Here is a 12,777-nt window from a genome sequence, read left to right as displayed (position 1 = left end):
GACAGCTGCTCCACCATGCAGCACCCAGATACAGAGACAGTGGTGTTAGGCCAGTATTACAAGTACTGTATTTCATCATTGTAGTGGGTATATGAAAGAGCAATGTAAACATAAAAGTCACTTTTCACTGCTGCTTTGGAACACCTTTTGCACCGCACTTCCCAGATCTTTCCACACTGTTCTTAAAATTCCACTGTGGAATTTTGAAGCCAGAAAGCTGTGTTTGAATGCCAAAGCGCCATTACTGTAACAGATAGATGAAGCCAGCAGTGGTCTACATTTGAAAAGGGCTGGAGATGGGGGAGGAAGGGGAGGGGGCGGTTGAAGAGAAAGAAAGAGGCAGCATATGCTAATGAAAGCATGTGCAGGGAATGGCGAGAGCCGTGGCAGCGCTACCCTGAGAGCACACAGCAGATCTGTGGAAAGGTCATTGGAGCGGATTGGGGACGAGGGGGCCTCCCAGGCTGGATAGACTCTCTCTCTCTCTCCGTCTCGCTCTCCCTTTCTTCCTCTCCGTCTCTCGTCCGAGCGGGGCTTCTGTGCGGAGGTGCTGGTGAGCTGATAATCGGGGCGGTAAAGCCGCCTCATTCCCTCGTCTCAGTCTCTAATGAAGTCCCCGCTATTAAAGCTCTATAATTCTTCTGTTCCACAGTATACCCCCCACCCCATCACCACCATCTCCCTCCTCATCCTCCACCCTTCCTTCCTTCCTCCTCTCTCTCCCTCACTCCTTCTGTCATTTTATGCCACTCTCCCTGTCAGCGCGCCATCCTGTCCCCCAAGCCCCTCCATCCCACCAATCATAATTGAATAACTCTGGGTAAATGAGGAGAAAGTCTCCTGAATGGGAGCAGAACGGTCACACCCGGCCCTTGGTGCATCAATCAGGGGGTCTGATTGAAAAGAGAGGGAGAGAGAAAGCGGGAGAGAGAGGGGGGAGGTGGTTGGTATCATGGCTACATGTCACCTTGCCGATAACTCCGTGCCTCTTTTCAGATGCAAATGAGAGGAAAGACAATGGAGTTTTATAGAAAATGAGAATGAGGTTGCGAGCCAGTGTCACGTCTGTTCCCTTTTTTTTTTTCGTTCTTTTTTTACGACGTGAACTGAAAATTGTGAGTGAGTATCTCTCTGTGTGTGTGTGTGAGAACTTCTGCCCACAGCTCAAACAGTAGACATCTGAAACACTGACTCTTCTGTGTCCACTGCCCCTCACACACAAGCAGCTGATGCAACAGAGGCTGCTGGCTGCTGTTAAATTATGTTTGATATCAGGCAAGCTTCAAATGAAATATTGATGTGTTGTTGCAAAGGATGGAAACAGAGAGAGAAAGAGAGAGGGTGGACTTGTCAGCATGTCACCTCCTTATTTACCGTCCGCAGGTATCAGAAGCTGTGGAAGAGCTACGTGAAACTACGCCACCTGCTGGCCAACAGCCCCAAGGTCAGGCAGATCGACAAGCAGAAGATGACACAGAGAGAGGTGGGTGAAAGAAAACAAAAGCGCCTTTGATATGTATTTTTTTTGTTTCTTTTCTCACACTCATAATTTATCAGTAGAACGCACTTTCAGTGGAAGCGCGTGTCCTGGAGATATGAAAGGTGCTGCTGCAACACTGGCGCTCTTACTCTCTCTGCAGAAGTAAGAGATTCACAGATATTAATTACAAAAACAAAACTATTACCATTGCTATTATTCCTGCTGTGCGCACTGATTCAAAAGCTGCTTATCGGAAACTCCCTGCCAGTACTCGCCGTTATTGCGGTAACAAAGATGCTATTTCACTCAACAAAAGTGAGATGTTCAAAACTTACAAAGGCAGCAATATTTGATTCTTTTTGTTAGTTTTTTTTTTTGTTGTTGTTGTTAAGAAAACGTAGCCACACTTTGTTGCATTTAATGCTTTTTTGCAGCAGAGGTAATTTTCTACACATTAATACCTGGAGTTTTTCAAATTATGTTATTTTTTTTGTGTGTGTGAATATCAGGCTTAAAGTGGTTGCTTTTACTTAAAGCGTAACTTTACCGCTGATTAAACAGTCCAATAGTCCAGCCAACGCGAGGATATTTAGTCATTTTTTATTGTTAAACTATTATTTTGGCCATTTCAACCTTTTTCACAGTTTCTGATATTTTTTCTTATGTTGCTAAAGTTTTGCACTGTTGAACGATGGTGCACTGAAGAACAGAGCAACATTAAAACATTAAAAGTTTGCACTATATTACTACCTTTCTCACTCTTCGCACCTTCTCGTCCACTTTATCTGTTTTAACTCCTTTGTCTTTATTTTGACGACTCACATTTGTTTTATTTAATTCAGTCAGGTGACCAGATCACCTGGGCTCTAGCATGCCTTCTGTGCATACAGACCATTAAAGCGTCCCATCCTAATGCACTTCCTGTGTTCTGGGCTAAAATTCAACTTTTCTGCAGTCTGAGTCTCACGAGTCGAGGTATTATCGGTGCACTTGAATATTGTTTTATGACAGATGTGAAAAATGCGACGCCACCCTTTAATGCATAATTTAGTTGATTTTTACTGCTCAGAATAAAACGCCTGTAACTGCGCTCTCGAGTTGACTGTGAAGGTCAAACCTCCACCTGGGAGCAGGAGTGGAAAAGGTTTAGGTTTAGTGAAGTAATAACCGTGTAGCCACGGGGATTCATGGGGTGGTGGTGCTGTGTGAGAGTGTGTGGGGCCTGGGCAAGCCGAGAACAAGCACCTTGCCGCACTGCATCCTTCCTGCAACTTCTCTACAGCAGACACAGCTTCTCCTCTAATTCTTTGAGTGTGCTGCGGATCCAGCCTCCTCCTTTGGACTGTTTGATACACTCTGGACCAATAATGAGCGAGAACTCGGAGCTCAATTAGCTCGTTTCCCAGGTAGCTCGGCAAAGCTCCCCGGCTAACAGGCCCTGACAATCCCACTGTCAACCTGCACTGGAGCAATTAGTGAACCCAAACACTGGATCCATCATGCTCCTCCAGCAGCATTAGCCATGTCAGTGTCTCCTCACTGCAGTGGCAGTGTGGCACCGCTATTTACTTAATGCCCGAGGGAACACTGAAGCTTCCTCTGTAAATGGTCGTTCACTGACAGACTAAATGTCTGCTCATCTGATAGGCATTTTAAGAAGCACCCTGTCAGAGGTGTTCGCAGCAGTGTTGTGCGCCTCAGACGGGACCTTTGATACTTCCGCATTCCCTCTGAAGTCCGCAGAGCTCCGGGGAGAGCAGAGGTGTGGCAAAAACTGGCCTACACACCCAGGCTCACGCCTCTGCGCCCCCTCTGCATCTCATGCTGAGAGCACAGAGAGGTGTGTGTGTGTGTGTGTGTGTGTGTGTGTGTCAGACATGCAGGCTGACTGTGTTGCCCAGATGGCCTTTGTGGCATCCCCTTAGCCAAACCACTGACTGGTCCTCAAAACCATTCACACAACAACGCTGTCATGTTTTTTTGCAGTGATTGTTTGCAATATAAATAAAGTTTTTGGTTAAAATTGTTCCCAACATAGAGCGAATAGGTGAAGTGTGTTATAAGATGTTATTTGTCTCTGTATTAGAAATGAAAGAAAATGAAATACAGAACTGTGCTACTTTATTATCTCATATCTCTAATTTGAATAAGTATTCAGCCCCGAGTCAGTGCTTTGACAGTGGATTCAGCTTCGAGTCTTCTCTATCAGCTCAGCGTATGTGGATTTGGGGATTTGCTCCGATTCTTCTTTTGCAGCATCTTCACAAAGCTATCTTAAACTCACTCCACAGATTTTTCTGTTGGTTTCGAGTCTGAGCTTCAGCTCGGCCACACAAGAACTTAACGCTCTCTTTCCTCAGTACGTTTCAGCATCGACAGGGATGTGCTCTTAAGGATGTCTCTACCCAGTTTTCAGACTGCGGCTCTCTTTACTTTATTGTTTTGGTTCTTTAAAATGGACCTGCTATGTTTTTGCCTTATTTTCTGTCATTCATATATATATTGCTACATTGGTGGATGCTAAAATTAAACATGACTGAGGTTTCAAATAAAGAGGTCAGTGCATGTCAAAGTAATCCCTGTGAGCCAAAAGCTCAGGCATCAGACTGCTCTAAACACACAGTTTCAGACAGTAAATCACCCTTTAGATTATATCTTGTTTGGATTATTTGGATTATGGGTTAAGTACATTGAACCTCTGTAGAAACAGAGATTTTACCCAGAAGAACAGGCACCAATCATCGAACGTAACATTAGGTTAGACTACAAAATTCAGCCTGTGATGGTGGCACATCAGCTGATCTCATTACCATAGCATTATGATGTCTCTGCAAACCAGCTTGCAACCCACCCTTAACCTTTGCTACTGCTAGTCATGTTATTTTTGACTCAATAGTATCTGTTGTGCTCTGTTCTGTATTGGGCAGTCTTCCTTCCCCCCCCCCCCCCCCCCCGTCTGGCTTCTGACCATAAATGTGGGGTAATTACTGTAGTGGTCTGGACTAAAGAAGGTAGCACAGCAAAGTTTAATAAAGAATCACTGGTATTCATTATCAGCATTTCCTGCACATCTTATGGAAATTAGGGCATCAGCTCTAGCAAATCATATGCTGGATGACCTAAAATTGCAAAAGCTTTAATCTTGTACTGGAAACAATATGGTAGGAATAAGCTACAGGGCCCTAAATGAACCGGCAAAAGCTGAAGTAAATGGTGCACACAAGCTACGGATGTGCACTTGCCTTCCACAGTCATTGAATTTCAGACAGTGTCTTTGGTGTTTGACCTCAGCCTGCTCCAAAAACACAAACACTCTTCACAGCAGAAGAGTATGATGATAAAAGTCAAATGTGCCATGACTCGTCTCTTTGACCAGCAGAAAGTTATGTCTCATCTCCTTCCCACACTGGTTAATTATTTACTTTTATTTACTTTTTGTGCTTCTCGCTCAAATTTTCGTCCTGCAAAACTGAAGCATTTACATATCATTCGCACTTCTCTGTGATTACTGCTTTCCATATACAGTGGTTGGCTGTCCATGGAAAGTGTGTGTGTGTGTGTGGTTGCACATGCACTTGTGCGCGTGGGTGACGGTGTTCACTTTGATGCACAGTTCAAAGTAGGATGGCATTATTTATTCATGCCTTTGTTGTTCTTATTTCCTCTGCGAGTCAAAAATTCCTGGCGTTCCATTTTAGGCAGATCACGGCTAACTCAGACAGAGTCGATAGCGTCTCCGCTGAATGAAACACATGCATGCGCACGCACATTTAGGAGGTGCTGTCTGTCAATACATCTTCCATCTTGGTTGTTATTTGTAGGACCTCTTATCTCAGACTCAAACTCTCCCTTTACTCTGCTGAATCTGCTGTAGGGCTGACATGTTTGTCTGTTTGTGTGTCTGTAATGATTCCTGGTGTTGCTGATGGAGGTACCTCTAGGCTCTGGTGTGGTGGGCCTAATGGGCAGGCAGGTGCCTCAGCTCTTGGTTGCAGCGACTGAAGCCTCATCATCAGCTTTCTTACACCCAGGAGCACCACAACCACCACTCCCCACAGCCATGCTGACCTATGGCAGCGCCTCAATTAGCTAGAACCAGCAAAGCTGTCACTTCTCCTCTTGCTGCTGTCTGCTGCTATGCTATATGTGTATCCTGCCATGGAGGTTTCAGATTATTGCATGTGCTAGCCTATCTGTTGGAAAAGCAAGAGTCAAAGAAGGGAGGGAGCGAGGGTGGGGTGAGGTTTTGAGGATGGGAGCTGTCCCCGTAGGCTGTGCTCCAGTGGATCAATAATTGACTGGCTGGTTGTTTGACAGGAAGCTCTTCAGAAGATCCGTCAGAAGAACACGATGCGCCGAGAGGTCACAGTGGAGCTCAGCAGTCAGGGCTTCTGGAAGACTGGCATCCGCTCTGACGTCTGTCAGGTAACACCACTCAATTGTATGCATGCATATACAGCGTAGATTCCATGGATCAAATACACGAATGTACACATTGTTTCACAGTTGCATAACAATGAAGCATAACGCCCTGGTGCTTTTAAAAGTAAAGGGATTCAAAACATCCTTTAATGCACTCCAGAGAGAGAAACAAGAATAAACAATCTTTTAAAACAAAGATTTATATATATATTTTTTAAAAAATTCTATAGTAAAGAGAAAAAAACAAACATTTTCCTTAAATTCAAAAAGCAAAAAATCCCCAAATTCAAGAAGCTGAAAGCACAGAGTGTGGAGCATTTTCGTTCAAGAATGAAAGAATCAACTTTGTAAGTGGACTGGTATTTATATAGCGCTTTTCTCAAGCATTAAAATCCCTTTTACTGGAAGCCCCAATCACCCATACAGCGCTTTATTCTGTGCCTTTAAACACTTTGTACCTATCAAATATAAATGCACACTCACACACTGATGGATGCATCAGGGTCCATTTGAGATTCGGTTTGTTGCCCAAGGATCTGCAGACTGGTGGAACCAGGAATCAAACCACAGCTACTTATAACACTTGTTGCTGACTGACACAGAAAAGCTAAATCCTACCCATAATTGTCAAATTAAATAGACAATAATGCTTTAGTATTCTTGGAGTTTTGACTGTACTATAGACAGCTTTAATAGCAGGGAGGACGGGTTTATAGGCAAAAACGTATTAATGACTGTACTTAGACCTAGAAGAGAAGGAGAACTGCGAAGTTATCAGTTAATACTATTAGGGTTGGTTAGCAAGGTGCATTCACAGACTGTACAGATACAGCTACTGGCACTAGCTTCAGTTAATATGCAAAGGAAATACTCAACATTTATCCATCAAAACTGGTGTGCATCCTTCTTGGATGGTTTCTTAGTACAACTAACCACACACCAAGTCATACGATCTGTCAAATAATCGGATTAACATGATCAGAAATGGCAAATAGATCTGTGACACTACATGGTACAGGTTAGAGTGGACCCAAATCATTTTTTTGTAGCAGGCACTTGTGGGATTCTACTTTGCATTGTTTTCGTCTCTATGGACTGTTTTCCTCTGTAATTACATGTTTTTTAGTGCCACCTTCTGAGTTTAGCTAACGTTTGTCTAAATCTTGTCTACGTTATATCTGTTAACGATGTAAGTACAATAGTTTCAGGGTACAAAGTGAAATGTTCGCTTTGTATGCTCGTGGCAGGTGGCTGCCCCTCCCTGAGTTTAGTTAAACACGAGGTCTCTTCCTGTTAAAAGGGAGTTCTTCCTTCTCACTGTCGCCGACTCCTTGTTATTTACCCTGCAACGTGAAGCCACTTAAAGCAGCTGCTGTTGTGCATTGGCTGTGTATAAATAAAGCTGAATTTGTATTTAAAACCAAAAAGCAAACATAGTCGCTAGAAGTTGGACACATGCACATATTGCAGTGGCTCCACTCAGACGGACACGTCCACTGCACAGCCACAGCCCGACACTTGTCTTCTCTTCTTTCCACACATTGCGTCACTTCTCCATTCAAGTGTCAAAATCTGTGTAGGCAAAGCGTACTCCCACAGAGCCGCAGCGGTAGCCATACCTTTCATTAAGTAACGACTCCGACTGGACAGCTTATTTATATGCCACTTGACTGTCACTCAGCATTTCATGCACTTTCAGCAGCAAAAATATATTTAGGAGGGATTCTTATTTTTATCTTAACGGTAGCTCATTTTCTAGGAAGTGGAGCAGCATGTTCAACTTGCACTTCGATGTGTGCACGCGATTTCGAACGGGCAGAACTAATGAGACTTGAACCATAACCCTGAATGTGTAAGCAGCGCGCTGTGCCCACTGAAACAGAGCGCTTGTCGTGCTCATGCACTACATTGATAGTCAGTGTAATGATATAGCTAAGTCTGTTTGAGTACATTTTTTATTTATTGTCTATTCTAGGATCTTTTTTGTCTTACACTTCTTACTGATAAGATAATTGGCATCAGCGTAGCACGTATTATTCTCTCGGCACACCCACTATCAATGTAATGCGGTGAAGGTATCCTACAGCTGATGCTGCTGCTCACATTTGGAGAGGAATGACAGAATGTTCTAGCCGTGCAAGCCAGACCTCTCTTACAGCAAGGTCTAGCAAAGAAGAATCCGATCCATAATTGCTGTCCAATTATATTTGCTTCAAGCTGTACCGCTACGACTAATTGCTTCATGAATAATTTCAGTCCGAACTGCAGCGGTACAGTCTACACAACATGTGACACAGACAATAGATAGCTGCAAAACTGACCCATAGTTTCTCGATTTTAAAAGCAGACTTCGTCTTTTTTTTTTCCGGAGCAAAATCAACCCCCTTGTTACAAACATCGTTCGGCAACACCAAGGTTGTTTCACTTGAAAGGCTCTGTCAAGGACCGGGCTGCACATCGGGGGCAGAGATGGGACTTATTTATTCATCACAATTTTATTTTATGTTCATTTTTTTTTTTTTTTTTATTCACTGCCTTTTTTCTCACTCTCTTGTTTTCTGTTCTTTTTGGCTCCCTGATCACATTTATGTTCAGTCCGACAGTCAAAAACATTTAAAAGGGAAGTCTGTTTTTCTTTTTCTACAGTGGAGAAAATAAGTGTGGGTGGGTCTATGTTTTCTGCAGCAATTACTTAGTATATATATATTAATCCACCTACTTATAAATTATATAACTAAGGCAAAGCATGGAGAAATACAACTGTATCAGCTGTGTTAGGGGTAGGTAATAAAGCTCGCCTGCAAAGGTGAATTTCTGCAGTAGTTTACGTTGCACAATATATACAGCCTAATAAAATCTGTGGAAGCACTGTAAACCAGAGGCCTTTCACTCACATCACACATGGCTCAATGTGCATCAAAATAAATGAGCCTATCAACGAAAAGAAGCAGGAAGCATAGGTGGTTAGACAGCGGTTAGCGCTGTCGCCTCACAGCAGTCCCGGTTCAAATGCCGGCTGCAGTGTTCTCCCTGTACATGCCAAGACACGCTGTTCAGATCAATTTATGATTCTCAATGTATTCTCTCTGCTTTCTGCCTCACTAGCCAAGTTGCTGTTAATTTAACAAAATTGTTATTTAATGATTAATTAAGTAGCTCTACCGGCTGTGATTCAGGAGGTAGAGGGGGTCATCTGCTAATCAGAAGACTAGTTGGTTACTCAGCTCCTCCAGACCACATGTTGAAGCGCCTTGGGCAAGACAGTGAAACGCAAATTAGTCGTGATGCATCCATCAGAGAAAAGCCAAAATGTACTGGGTTTGAATTTAGCCCTTGAGTGGGTGCTCTGGCTTCCTCACACAGTCCAAAGAGATGCATGATAGGGTTGCTGACTCTGTGTTAGTCCCGTGATGGCGACTCTTCCAGGGTCTACCTAGGCTCGTGCACTGTGAAAGCTGGGTTAGTCTCCACCCAACCAGCTCCAGCTCTGCCGTCTTGCACTGTAGCTTCTGATGGTAGTCCTTCAGATCTGCAGTTCTCCACCCACCGTAGATTCTGGTTGGATTGAGCAAACAGCAGATCACAAAAGCGAGAGCTGTAGTCCAAGACGCTAAAGTAGAAACAAAAGCTGGAAAAGAGCATGTCTAGCATGGAGTTATCCTTTTGTAAATCGATAATGGGTGGTATAAATCTCTCCAACACATAGTTATATAATTTTTTTTATCGCTAAAATGAGGTGCCAAATATGCTTGGGTGGCAGTTAATAAACCTGACTGGCTTCCCAGAGTAAAGCCTTGGTGTGGAGTCGTGCTTGTAATACTTAAATCAAAGAAAAAGTGAATTCAGGCTGCTAGCCTGGTTGGAAGGTGTCCAAAATACCCAAACGTCACCCGTGACAGTAAATTAGGAATTTCTCACCTTTTAATTAGTGGCGTATCAACTCTCTAACAAGCCCCCACCCTGCCTTTGTGAACACAGAGACATACTCAGTCACTCAGGCAGTCGTAAGAACAGGTCAGGAGCAGCAGACATGACCGGGCCCCGGCTTTGTTTAATTGGCTGCTTAACAAGGCCCGGGGACTGTGTCACCACGGCCCCTGTGATGGCCCCAGGGCTACGTGGCAGCACCGCTTGTAGCCGCCGGGCCTCGGGCTCACCCTCCCCAGTAGCACTAATTAAAACATGCACGGCTCCTTCCTCTCTCATGTGGTGGCACGGGGTTAATGTGTGTACACCAGCCTTTGTTACAGTTTCTCAGTCACTCCGAGGGGAAGACTTGATAAGCCTCGGCTAATGATTCCGCAGATTGGCTCTGCAGACTGCCGAGCTCCGTATCCGACCACCGACTGTTTCGCTTTAACTCCCACTTTTCTTGTCACATTCCCCTCACTCGCAGCTCATCCTCCAACCCTGCCCTGCCCTTGACTTTTCTTTTACTTTGTTGCACTCAAACTTTTTTCTTTTCATATGTGAGGGTCAGCGGGGGCTGTCAGCGTTTGTTCCAATGTAAGTGTGTCAACATGTCAGAATGGGCTTCGATTTTGACTGTCCTGTCCAAATGTGAATTTCCCCCATCTCTGTCATTCCCTCTCGCTCTGCAGCAATTGGGTTTTTGATTATTTCTTCTCTCTGTTGCAGAGCACCACTTAATAAATAATGACTGGCTGATTGATTTCTCCCTCCCCGTTCCCTCCATCAACCCTCTCCCATTCTTTCTCCCAATCTCTTCATCACACTTGCTCTCAAAACACGCTCCCTTCACTTTTCTTTCATATACGCCATGATCCTTGTTCTCTGCCTCTTCCTGTTACTTGAGATTTTCTATTTTTTTCTTCCTCTCCTGTCTTCCTTTCTTACCCTGCTTGTCAATTCTCTCTGTCCTCCACAGCACGCCATGATGCTCCCCGTTCTCACCCATCATATCCGCTACCACCAGTGTCTCATGCATCTGGATAAGCTCATCGCCTATGTCTTCAAGGAGCGCTGCCTCCTTCAGGTAAGAATCTGTCATGACGGTTTGATGTGACTGTGAAGGCCTGTCCCAAGCTTACTTAAAGGCTGGCATAGATGATAACTAACAAGATAGATAACATTAGGCGACTCCGTGCAGTGCTTTCAGGCGGTGCACAGTCTACAGGTTAGATAGGCCGATAAAAAAGTAAACATTCTGTGCAGGAGCTTGTTATGCACAGAGATCCAGGGAGGCAGCGTTTCCCCTCATTACTGTGCCCAATCCACCTCTGCAGGGATAGTTCAGGTGGAAACAGGGGCTCAGGAGTCAGCTAAGGTAACACACACACTGGCCTGAGTCATATCTCTGCAGTGAGCAGCCCAGGTCTGCTGTGAGTTGCAGTGACAGTAGTCAGGACAACGACAGCCTCCTCCGTAATGCCAGCTCTCCCCTGTCAGGTCCACAGCCTCAAGCTGTGTGCTCTCAGAGTGAGCTCCACGGCTGCCTCCAGCAATATTGAAGAGCTGTCATAACCTGATACATTAGAAATCAATGTGTTGTAGCCTATACATAGTTAAAAAGGGGAAGGATGCATTAAGATTCGCTCAGGGCTCTGTGTGTCTGTGTGCCAGACTGCTCAGTGGTCTGAGAGCATTTGTGTGTGGTTTTTGCACATATCGATCAATGATTGGCCTTTTTGTCGTTTGCATAATGACGACCTGTCATTACAAGCGCTAAAAAGGAAACACTGGCTTGCGAGGCCAGCCGGTAGCTGACAAGCTGCGGCCTCTTTCATCGTGAAGATGTCCATTTGAGCTTCAATGGTTGGTCTCTCTAGGGAGATGTTAATTGATCTGTCCCTCCCCATTTCTCCTTCAACTCCTTCATCTCCCGTAGAAGATGCACAGAAAGAAAAACAATCATTTATACATAACAGCTCACAGGCAGCGCGCACTACAGGCTTCTGCAGCGCCTGTTGCCTGCCTGCATTGCAATTCTTGCCATTGAGGTGGTAATACCGTGGCATTGCTGTGTATCTGTGTGTGGACAAAGCCAGGGCTGTCAGCAGTTCACCACTACTGGGACTGAAATGACCCAAGTAGGGAGCCATCATTGCTGGGCTTAAAACACTTTCCTCATCTACAGCACACACACAGCAGCGCCTAATGTCCCACAGCACTCACACACACTCTGCGCCCAGATAGATTCAGACAGAACGGCTGCAGGAGTGCAGCGGTGCCTGCTCAAACAGCCCCGCTCCGAGTCAGAGCGGGTTTCAGATCCGCCGTCACTTCTCATTTGCCTCCACTCGGATGGGATGATCACATTTAATGAGATAAATGTTTTCCTGTGACAGTCCGCTCATTTAACATGAGCAGAATCAGCTCCCACCCTTTGATTGCGTTACAAATGAATTGTACTTTGATAGAAGGTTTGTGTGCTTTGAATATAATTTATCTTTAGTTGTGTCGAACGCATAGGTATAAAAGTTTTGGCACAGTGGCTACCATATTGTTTGTTTCAAGGAGAATGGAACAAACACTAACACACAAGGAAGCGAACTGGTCAAATCCATTGCAAGTTGTTGTTGTTTTTTTCGAGGGACAGCTTTTTATTTGACATAGTTTTTGTCATTAGGTTTAGCTAATTTGACAATATCTCATTAAATGATTACCTTGCACATGTTAAGCTCATAGACGGTATAACAGATGGACACAGCCGGGGCACAGTTGAGCATTTTTTGGACTTGACGTCTTGGTTTTTTTTTTTGTTTTTTTTAAACCATGTGATGAGCAAAAGAGAAGATCTGGCTATGAAACTGCACTCAGTCAGCATACCCTGGATAATCCTCCATTATCCAGGGTGGCCAGTTGTTATTATCATCAATATAACCTGAGACTGGTCACTGCAATCAAAAAACCCA

General features: G+C 44.5%; 1 protein-coding gene across 3 annotated transcripts in view; it reads left to right on the top strand.

Moving 5' to 3' along the window:
- The window catches only part of drosha (drosha ribonuclease III), a 139,998-nt gene that overhangs the window by 30,646 nt on the left and 96,575 nt on the right, over positions 1-12,777 (top strand). For all 3 annotated transcript variants that reach the window (XM_084939788.1, XM_084939786.1, XM_084939787.1), the window contains 3 exons: positions 1,384-1,483; positions 5,798-5,905; positions 10,791-10,898. In XM_084939788.1, coding sequence (XP_084795914.1) covers positions 1,384-1,483; positions 5,798-5,905; positions 10,791-10,898 — 316 coding nt within the window. The remainder of the gene's footprint in view (positions 1-1,383; positions 1,484-5,797; positions 5,906-10,790; positions 10,899-12,777) is intronic.

This window comes from Perissodus microlepis, chromosome 9 (assembly GCF_051167445.1).
Source record: "Perissodus microlepis isolate ML-2025 ecotype Zambia chromosome 9, ASM5116744v1, whole genome shotgun sequence".
NCBI lineage: Eukaryota > Metazoa > Chordata > Actinopteri > Cichliformes > Cichlidae > Perissodus > Perissodus microlepis.
The sequence above is the reverse complement of the archived record's forward strand: the minus strand, read 5'-3'. Positions and strand labels throughout refer to the sequence as shown.